Source organism: Oryza glaberrima, chromosome 6 (assembly GCF_000147395.1).
Source record: "Oryza glaberrima chromosome 6, OglaRS2, whole genome shotgun sequence".
NCBI classification, from domain to species: Eukaryota; Viridiplantae; Streptophyta; class Magnoliopsida; order Poales; family Poaceae; genus Oryza; species Oryza glaberrima.
The window spans coordinates 26,615,401-26,626,300 of NC_068331.1; the positions used below are offsets into that span (position 1 = coordinate 26,615,401).

The 10,900-nt window shown below is 44.9% G+C and overlaps 1 protein-coding gene across 2 annotated transcripts; it reads right to left on the minus strand.

Annotated features, from left to right (window-relative positions):
* LOC127776482 (probable alpha-glucosidase Os06g0675700) lies at positions 1–9,725 on the minus strand. Of its 2 annotated transcripts, none has more exons than XM_052302865.1 (5): positions 9,352–9,725; positions 2,106–2,767; positions 1,788–2,018; positions 1,064–1,704; positions 1–987 (listed from the first exon to the last, which is right to left on the minus strand). In XM_052302865.1, the coding sequence occupies exons 1-5, from the start codon at positions 9,708–9,710 to the stop codon at positions 91–93; spliced, it is 2,790 nt and encodes a 929-aa protein (XP_052158825.1). In that variant the 5' UTR covers positions 9,711–9,725; the 3' UTR covers positions 1–90. The 2 variants fall into 2 exon arrangements, with proteins under 2 accessions (XP_052158825.1, XP_052158826.1); XM_052302866.1 differs by lacking the exon at positions 9,352–9,725 and adding an exon at positions 5,202–6,406.
* Positions 9,726–10,900: the final 1,175 nt, after the last annotated feature.

Sequence of the window (10,900 nt, forward strand, 5' to 3'; positions counted from 1 at the left end):
ATGCTCAATTTTAGGCCGATTTATTCCAACTCAATTTCGTCAATTTTTATTCAGATGAGCTATTAATAATGCTCGAATTCTAAGGCTTAATTAATAGGTCATCACGACCTTGAGATCGAACTCCTGCCCGACGACCAGCGTCAGCCCGCTGACGTGCGCGACGCCCAGCGCTCCCTTCTCCGGGCTCCCGGCGGCGCCGCCGACCGCCGTGCTCGCGTTCACCTGGACGCCGTTGGCATAAACGGCGAACCCCTTGGGCGGCGCCGGCGACCGGAGCCCCATGAGCACCACCTTGCCGATGGCCATCGTCCGGCTCGGCGCGTACGAGTCGTGCACCACATGCGACCTCACTCTGACCACGCCGCCGCCGCTCTCGGTCGCGCCGCTGAATTTGATCTGGCTCCACCTGCTCCGCGGCCCGGCCATCTCCGGCGACTCGCCGTCGTCCAGGAAGAGATCCCCGGTGGCCGTGCCGTCGTCGGCGAGCGCGACCAGGAGGTGGACCACGCTCTGGCGCACGCGCGACGACGTCAGCGCGGGCTGCTGCAGCGTCAGGATGTTCCCGCCGGCGACGTGCACGTTCACCGTGTCCGCCGGCGCGGGCAGCGTCACGCGCTTGCCGGTCTTCGTGGCGACGGCGAGGGAGAAGTCGTAGAGGTTGAACCACCGTCCGGCCGGGAAGTAGGCGGTGACGGTGGTAGCGTCCGGCTCGAGCACCGGCGACACGAGCACGCCGCGCCCGAGCAGGAACTGCCTGTCGATGCCGTACGTCTCGACGTCGCCGGGGTAGGAGAAGAAGAGCGGCCGCGCGATGGGCGCGCCGGTGGTGTGCGCCTCGTACATGAGCGTGTACAAGTAGGGGAGCAGCCGGTAGCGCAGGCCGAGCGCCTTCCTCGCCGACCTCGCCACCGACTCCCACAGGTACAGCTCTCGCCGGACGGTGCCGATCGCCGAGTGATCCCTCGAGAACGGGTAGAACGCGCCAAGCTTCAAACGCACAAAACAAGCTCAAACTTACTTACGCCATTAATGGAGGACACGAGAGCTCGACGTGTTTTGTTACCTGAATCCAGCGGCTGCAGAGCTCCTCGGTGGTGTTGCCGCCGAAGCCGCAGATGTCGGCGCCGATCATGGGGATGCCGAAGAGGCCGAAGCTGAGCATGGTGTTGATGGAGTAGTGGAGGTCCTCCCACGTCGCGGCGTTGTCGCCGGTCCAGTGAGCGGTGTACCTGCCGGAGCCGACGAACGTGGAGCGGCTGAGCACGAACGGCCGGCGGCCGGTGTCACGGAGCAGCGCGTCGTGCGTGGCCCGCGCCTCGAGGAAGCCGAAGAGGTTGTGCGCGTCGTACTCGGCCACGCCGCCGTAGTGCACGGCGGAGGCCGGCACCGTCTTGTTGTTGATGGGGCGGCGCACGCCGGAGTTGTTGATGCGGTACGGCGGGTCGTCGATCGCGTTGAGCGGCGGCGGGTCGACGAAGTTGGAGATCTCGTTCATGTCGACCCACAGCCCGTCGACGGGGAGGGTCCGCCGGAACGCGGCGATCTCGCGCGCCCAGAACTCGGCGGCGCGCGGGTTGAGGAAGTCCGGGAAGTAGACGTTCCCCGGCCACACCACGCCGAGGTAGTTGCTCCCGTTCCACTTCAAGAAGATGTCCTGCTTCATTCCCCGGACGAACGTCCCATACGTCGTGTTCACGTTGATCCCTACAAACACAACCCGCCATTGATGACGTCGTCGATCACCGAGATTTCGCCATTGACGCGATCGATCGAGCTTGTGTACGTACCTGGGTCAATGATGACGACGAACTTCTGGCCGTTGCGGTGGAGGCGGTCGACGAACGGCCGCATCCGGTCGGCCGGGAAGTTCACCGGATCAAGCGTGAAGTCCTTGTAGGCGTCCATGTAATCGATGTCCGTCCACATCACCTCCAGTGGGATCCTCGCCTTGGCGTAGCCGGCGACGACGCCCTCGAGATCAGCCACGTTCTTGTACCCGTACCTGCACTGGTGGAACCCTGCAACGACGAACGCGACAATGTCGGCGGCGGCGAGATCAAGCAAGAAGAACTGAAGAAGCAGAGCAAAACAGAGAGCTAGCTTACCGAATGACCAGTACGGCATGGGGGCAGGTCGGCCGATGAGCTGGGTGTACTGGTCGACGACGGCGAGAGGGGACGGGCCGGCGAAGAAGTAGAAATCCAGCACGCCGCCGATCACCTTGTAGGTGACGTAGGATCCGCCATAGATGACGTCCATGCCGTTGCTGTTAAGGAGGAGCACGCCGTGCGCCGCGCCGCCGCCGCCGCCGCCGCCGGAGCGCACGTCCATGTAGAAGGGGTGGGAGCCGTACAGGTTGAGGTCGACGTTGCCGGCGGCGATGTCGGAGTTCCAGAGTGTGAAGGTGTCATTCCGCTGGAGCCGGAACGTGCGCTTGGTCTGCTCGCCGAGGCCGTACAGCGACGCGCGGCCTGGCGGCGGCAGCGAGGAGGTGAGCTCGAGGTAGCGATCCTTGAAGACGAGGTTTGGGGTGGTGTCGAAGAGGACGTCACCGGTGGAGCGGCGGGTGACGGTGAAGCGGAACGGGGAGGTGTGGATGGCGAAGGTGAGGTCGGAGGTCGCCGTGGAGAGGACGCGGCCGCCGCCTGGGCGTGTGGCGGCGAGGAAGGAGTCCGGCGAGGGGCGCGGGATGACGTCCTGGGGCACCTCCCATCGAGGGTGGTCGGCGTCGGTGATGCGGACGTGTAGCCGGCTGTCCGTCTCCAGGCTGCCGCCGGCGAGCCAAAAATAAAATAATAAAATAACGGTGATTATAGATAGTAATTAGGGTCAATTTTGCAGTGGTCGCGTGGCCTGATGGATTGTGGAATCGAGTTTGCAGCGCTCGCCTCCGGAATCGAGTCCCCACCGTGATCGAGCAACAAGTTTTTGAGATGTTTTTGCGATTCTTTTTCTGTTTTAGCCTTTTTTTTTTCGGTTTTTTATTTCCCAAAAATATTCTGGCGCTTCTATGATAAGCTTTTTCACCTTTCTTCCACTCGAGAATCCAAATACTCCCTTAGAGCAGGTATAATAGTAGACGGTAAAACTTTAAATATTATATCAGTGCTGACATGGAAGGGAGAGAAGGTTAGGAAAGGCAAAGGCGAGCACTTCAGTCAGGAGGATGGATTCTATTCTCTCGGGTGGACGTCCACCCGTTTCTTGCATGCCACCTAAATGATTATGAAAAAATTTCAAAAAAATTCACAAGATAGGTTAATATGTAATATATCACTTCACAAGCATGCAAGTTCAAATTTGACTTCTACAAGTTGTAACGAAAATAACAAATCAAACTCTAACTAGTATACGTATATTCACAATTAAATTTATTGTTTTTGTTACGACTTGTAAAAGTCGAATTTGGACTTGCATGTTTGTGAAATGATATATTACATATTAATCTATCATGTCAATTTGTTTGAAATTTTTTCATAACCATTTAGATGACATGCAAGAAATAGGTGGACGTCCACCCGAGTGCTTAAAACAGTTCCCCCTTCAGTTAGCGCTAGCTCTAGCACAGCCTCCAACGCAAAGTGGTGGGGCCCACAAGTGGGAGGGCATGGCCAGTCTATTGGATAGAGCTAAGCCGAGTGATGCGCCCAGTTAGTTGAATAAAATATTAAAAGTAACTATGATTAGCTTAAGTAGTATTTCTTCTTTTTATTTACTTTTGCTGAGGTGTATTATTTTGCAACTGGCAGCCGACGGCTCTATTAACTTGCTCTTAGAACAGATACAACAAGGTGATATCAGCAGGCTGCAAAAGCTCCATATCAATTGTGGCTGTGTTTAGTTTCAAAGTTTTTCTTCAAACTTTCTAACTTTTTCATCACATCAAAACTTTCACACACACAAACTTCTAACTTTTTCGTCATATCGTTTTAATTTTAACCAAACTTTCAATTTTACCATAAACTAAATACAGCCACAGACGATTAATGGGAGAGAGAGGATGAAATGGGCGATTAATTTGTAGCGGGGCTACACACAGAAACCAAAATAGGCTCTGTGCATGCATGCTAACCTCACCAAACCCAAGAAGAAAAGCACTCGGGAGAGAGAGCTAATGGGTATAAAAAAATAAAACAGTATTGTGGAACCCACCATGTTATAGCTAATCTAGTGTGTTTCACTGGCTCTAAGAGCAAGTTTAATAGTATAGCCAACTACTAACTTCAATTCACCTATAGCCAATTTAATAGCTCATTTATACAATAGTTACATACTACATTATTAATACATGGTCCCACCTGTCATACACACACTGCGTCTTAGAGTCTGTGCTACAGCTGGCTACGAATATGTAGCCCGCTGCTTTTCTCTCTCCTTATTTATCTGTTTAAAATATGTTTGCAGCTGGTTTATAGCCTGCTATTGTACCTGCTCTAAGATGACCTGGAGAAAATTATCGCCGGTAGAAGACTATACTATTATTAAACCTGCTCTTATGTATTTTTACTTTCCCCTTAAATTAATTTCGTACATAAAAGTCTACACAAGTCAATTATCTTCTAACTTCCCCATATTCCTTTTTCAGTGATTTCTCCTTATTTATCCAACTGTAGGTATCAATAAAACGAGTCGAAGGGGTTTGCGTATGAAATTAAGTTGCAAAGGGATTTGTATATATGAAATTGAGTTGTAAGGGAGAAAATAGAACACTAGTGAGTTGTAGGGGGTATTAGGATTTTTCCTTTTTTAATCTTTTTTTAAAAGTTTTCTAAAATATTTTGCCATTTATTTCATCACTTCATCAGTCCTTTAGACTTTCTTGGTTATTATATAATCTGTACTTATCTTCCTGATGACTTAACTACAATTCCATTCGGTACGTTGTCCTATTCTAGTATAATCAAATCAATCAACGTCTCAATAACTCCCTTTGCAGCTCTGCTTGAGCGAATTTATAATACATATTTTTTTTAAAAAAAATACTCCCTCGGCTTGAAGAAACCACAGTAATCCAACTAACCCCAAGAAAGCAGCCCAGATTATGTTTATCTACGTGGATGATCAAATTAAGCATCTCTATCTATCTTAATAATCAAGTAGCTAACGATCAATCAAGCATCAACCTCGAGAGCTCAAGAACTAAACAATCGATCCTAGCAAATCTCAGATAAGTGCTGAAAAGCAAGGTTAATCATACTTGCCTCGCTGTCAGGCTGAGCCGCCGCACGTCGGGGCCGAGCTCCGGCGCGGCGCCGCCGCCGCCGCCGGCGAGCTCCAGCCGCGCCCTCAGCCGGTTCTTCGACCCGGCCACCGACGCGACGTTGTACCCGCAGTCGACGCCCCACGGCGCGGCGAGGAAGAGAGCGAGCAAGAAGACGGCGAGAGCGCCAAGACGACGCGCCGGCGGCGCCGGCGGCGAGCCCATCATCGCCGTCAGAGACAAAAAGTCTATAGCTCTCGCGATTTCGCCAATGGTGGCTACGAGCTAATTAAGCTAGGTACTAGTAGTAGCTTAGCAGAACAAGACGAGGAGCTAATTAAATACAGCTCGCTCGAGTCAAATCTCGCAACAATCGCAACGAGAGCGATTTGTCGGTGCTGGCCAATTTCGATCGTGTCTGAAACACGAGAGCTGAAAAGAATCGAGATATGTAACGCAATTAATCTCCCGCGCTTTTTTCTCTCTCTTTTTCTTTTTTTTCTTCCCGGGGAGGTGATGAACTGGAGAGGAAGAAATCTACTGCGTGCAAGGCTTATTAGACTGAACTTTTGATCTTTTCTTTTGGCCGTTTTCAGAAGATCATAATACCTTCTGATTTGTTTCTAAACACTTTTTTTTCTTAATCACATCAGAGATGATACGCCATGTGTTTCTTTTGATCTTTGTCTTGTTTTTTTTTTCTTTAATGGTTTCTTTTGATCTTTCTTTCTGGAGTGGAAAAAGGGCGTGTGCTTTTTGGAGTTGGAACCAGCATGGTTTGAGATTCCTGGGCCCGCAGCTGAATGATAGAAACAGACAACAATAGTTTCCTAAAGGGTAAAAATATAATGGTGATATAGAGTCTCGTTGTTCCGCTTATACATATGCTTATAAACTAAATTTAAATTTTAAAATTTATTTTTTTATATATTTTTATCGTAGTTTTATTTACATCATTTGTTTTTAGTTGCTAAAGACGCTATATAAAAGTTTACTCATAAATGATTTTTTATTTACTAATAAGAGATTTAGATAATGATATGAATAAGTGCAACAATGATATTTGATGATAAAGGTGAATGTAACTTTAGTCACACATCATCTTATAAGCTGTTCGAAGAAAGAGATTTATCTCACAAAATACGTGTCACGACTATTCGCCGCTAATTAAGTTGAAAGTCATGCCAGCTTAACATGATGCACTCGTGTGTCACGTGAACAAAACAATCTTTTTTTTTTCTAGGCAAGCAACAAAAATACAAATCAAGCCCCATATGTGCTTTCATTTAACACACAGTTGCGTTGCGCAGCGGTTGCATAAAAAACATAAATATTAAGAAATGACTTAATATCAAATAATTAAAAGGAGCAAGTCTTCGAACCAGGCTAACTAACTAGCCCACCATCTTGTGGAGTTAGCCGCAAGACCCCTGGACATTTCTTACTGTGCAGCAGTTGCCAATCACTCTACCAAAATTATTGAGTTGCTGACTCATTTTTTAATGTATATATTGCGGCTATGTTTACAAAAAAGATCGATCAGCATAGCATCTGAATTACCAACAAATAGCTCCCCGTTGTACACATTTCATGTGATTGCACCGCCAGAACAAGAAAAATGATTCGTTTGAACTATTTATAAGATATTTCCTCCATTCCTAAATTACAAGCATTTCTCTAGAGATATTTCACGAGATTTTTTCAAAAAAAACATAAATGAGAAAATTAAATATGAGATTGTTGGAATTGGCTAAGATAATTTGGAGGTAGGTAGAGAAATAGCTACATTTTAGAATAAATTTGAAATCTATGAACAATTACAGTAAATGTCTAAATTACACACCAGCATTTGTGATACCACAATTTCTACTCTTCTTTCTACTCTTCTTTAAATTAATTTGTTTTTGTTTATCTTTTTCTTATATAATACTATCAATCATTGCTTCATCTGATCCATTTAATTGTTTTTTTATTGAAAGAATCTGATCTTTGCCTAAATTGTACTTCCTCCGTTTCATATTATAATACTTTCTAGCATTATCTACACTTATATATATGTTAACGAATCTAGACATATATGTGTGCCTAGATTAATTAATATTTATATAAATGCGAGCAATGTTAGAAAGTTTTATAACCTAAAACGGAGGTATTACATCTTATCGCTTGCAGGCCCGGGGGAACAGGTCCAGGAAGAAGGGAAAACGCTGGAAACACAACAAAAGGGAAGAAGTAAAATACTCCTGTTTGCGTGTACCTCTAGATACGCCAATAATTGGTTAGTTTTCTATTAAGTTCGTGATGGATCTTTTTGGCTTTCTGCTTTTGGATGTCAAAACGTCTTCTAATCTAACCTTTTGCTTTTTTCCAGGGTTATCCATTATTCTTAGCTTATATACTACTATACCTTTGCATCTGAAGATTTGTACGTTACACCTACAAGCATGGGACAAGAAAGTGCAGAGCATATTTTGCACAAATTGCTGTAATGCACTAGAGCACTGTACTGGTGTGGTGTCTGGATTTTGGACAATCAGCTAGTTGGAATAATACGTGTGACCATGCTACTAATAAAGGTCATGTAGCGTTTAATTTGGACAAGTTGATCGACCTTGCTCTACTAAAGGCGAATAATGGGGTCAATGACACAATGGGCAAGATCAGGAGGGTCATGTCGAAGAAGAATGTCATAAAACAATTGGCTATAGACTCATGTGGAAATTTAATACATGTCCGGTTAGTTGGCAATATAGTTTCTCAGCTGCCCCAAGTGCAGCTCATTATCCGGATAATTAGAGCATAATTAATTAAGAGACACTTTGAGTTATTTTAATTACCAGAAATTTTACTTTGGACTACCCTCCATCCATTTTTTTTTTAACTTTGAACTAGGTATTTTCGCTATTTCTGCATTTTAGACCATGCATGCAAACTCTCTTCGTGAGCACATCAACAATCTCAACCACATTGGCATCTTTACGTGTAGCTCGCATCTTTGCCGGATTAAAGATTGGATGTGGCTAGACGAAAACGTTAGAGTGGTCTAAATTGAAAAGATTGATAAAAAAAAATAACTAGTCCAAATTGAAAAGATTGAATAGAAAGTGGTCACAAATACAACTTCAGTAATAAAAGGTGGCCTAAAGTGCAATTCACTCTTAATTAATTATTACTCTCTTTATTCTAAAATATAACATGAGTATATATGTTTTTCATATTAAGTATTTTGAAATATAAATATAATAGTATCACGTGCACTAAACATTCATTATTAATTTAATTATTATTCAAAAGTTATAAATATCGAATTTTTAAATTCTTAACAAAAACGTGAACTTGTGGTGCTTTATAACTAATTTGCGTTAAAAAATTATAGGCACCTTATATTTTGAGACAAAGTATTAAGTTGAAAATTGAACTCAAAAAAATAAAAATGTTTGTACAAGCTGTGAAGAGAGAAAACTGGAGTGAGGGATGCCAGGGTTCACTACTGTCATCGCCATACTTCTTTTTGAGGGGTTGGAAACCCTCCCCTGCACAGTCCGCATGAAAAATAGAGCGATAATTAATACGTAATTAATTAAGTATTAGCTATAAAAAACTTGAAAATAGATTAATATGATTTTTAAAATCAATTTTACTGTGTAAAACTTTTCTCGAAACACGTACCGTTTAGTAGTTTGAAAATCGTGCACACGGAAAACGAGAGAAAATGGGTTGAGAACCCATGGGAGAGAATGAGAGAACACAGCCAAGTCCATCCGATGACTGCCACGATGGCATCAACTGTCACGCCACAACCACTGGGGTGGCATCCTTCTTTAGCCATCACTGGTGCAGCCAAAAGTCTATTTTTTGAAAATAAATTCAAGGGGAAGTGTATTATTAAAATTATTAGAAATGTCTAAATAATAAAAAAAAATTCAAGCTAGTGACCTCTCAACTGGCAAACAGTTCAGTATGAGTCGATGCGTACAGTCAGGCCCTTCAAAACTGATTGATAGTACTTTGCAATGCGTGCCAAAAATGTGAAAAATCGATAGGAATCTACAGAATTATTTTCGCCAACTTTGCAGAGCAATTCAGCCAAAAAAAGAAAAACCAAAACAATTTGCGGTAAAAAAAAAAAGCTAAGAAGTGGACGTGCGCACCTGGCATACACATCTAGCCTCTGCACGTCGCCGCCGTACGCCGTGTTCCCGCCGCCGCCGCCGGCGACGAGCTCGGCACGGAGCCGCCTCCCTTCGTCGTCCACCAGGAACGCCGTTGTCCGGTAGCCATTGCCGGCAGCTGCAGCAGCATCAACGGCCGAGCTCAAGCACGAAGAAGCGAAGCAGAGACACAGGCACAGCAGCAATGGCCGAGCTCTTGTCGCCATCGCGTCGGAGACGACGGAGGGAGAGGCAGCTACTGAACCCGTCAACGTCGCCATGGATGCCCTTCTTATTACGGCGATCCTCCGCCGCGGGAATGGACCGGTGATTTGGCCGTTTCTGACGCGCGGCGACATGGCTGGTTTGGTTGGTCCCGGTGTCCCATCGCGACGACGACGATGACGAGAGCGTAGATGATTGGCAATTAGCTAGGCTGTACTGCCTCGAGAGGCGTTCATGATAAGATACCCAAGATCCATCTGCCATTCCGTGACCAAAGGGCCTGTTTAGTTAGTAAAAATAAAATTTTTGGGTATCACATCGGATGTTTGACCGGATGTCGGAAGGAGTTTTCGGACACGAATGAAAAAAACTAATTTCATAACTCGCCTGGAAAACGCGAGGCAAATCTTTTAAGCCTAATTAATCTGTCATTAACACATGTGGGTTACTGTAGTACTTATAACTAATCATGGACTAATTAGGCTCAAAAAATTCGTCTCGCGATTTTCCCCTAATTGTGCAATTAGTTCTTTAATCTATATTTAATGCTCTAGGCATGTGTCCAAAGATTCGATGTGATGTTTTGGAAAAAAAATTTGGGAAACTAAACCAGGCCTTTGTTGTAAATTCCGCCAGCCCGCTAGCAATCACAAAGGGTGGAACGAAAGAAACCGTGGAATGTTCCAACCAAAAAAGCTTTCATCGAGCAGTATACTGGCAAAAATAAAAGAGGAGGCAAGAACATGAGCCTTGTCAAGCGCAAGACATATGGGAGATTGGCTTGTAACTTAGCTAGCTCGGGCCTAAGGTCCTCAGTTTTTGCCTTTTACACTGTACAATTTACTCCTTATCTGTTCAATGAAATTGGCGGCTCGCCGATTCGTTAAAAAAAAATAACCCGTGAATTCACTTGTAACGTCTTATTTTGATTTATAAGTGAATTGGCGAGGTAGCTACTTACACCCTTAATCGTCGCTGCGGGCAGTCACAAATGGTATAAATGGCTAACCCATAAATCCACTTATAACATCTTTGTTTTGATTTATAAGTGATTTGATTTATAAGTGAATTTGCGAGGTAGCTAATTACACCCTTATAACAGTCACCGGTTTAAGTCTTTCAAGGACACCGAGATCAGGTGACGGTTATACTACTCTTCCTCCTGTTATTAATGGTTGACGACGTTGACTAATATTTGACCATTCAATTTATTAAAAAAAAGTAACATAACTATCATTTACTTTCTTATGAATTATTTTATCACTAAAACTAATACCTTGTATATTTTTCATATTTGTATAAAAAAATTAAGGGACAATTTAAA

Excerpts from the sequence above, each read along its gene's own strand:
- LOC127776482 (XM_052302865.1), bottom strand. The coding sequence starts at position 9,710 with ATGTCGCCGCGCGTCAGAAACGGCCAAATCACCGGTCCATTCCCGCGG. Across the intron at positions 2,019-2,105 it reads CATGCCGTACTGGTCATTCG|GGTTCCACCAGTGCAGGTAC; the intron begins GTAAGCTAGCTC and ends TCGTCGTTGCAG. Across the intron at positions 988-1,063 it reads TCTGCAGCCGCTGGATTCAG|CTTGGCGCGTTCTACCCGTT; the intron begins GTAACAAAACAC and ends GTGCGTTTGAAG.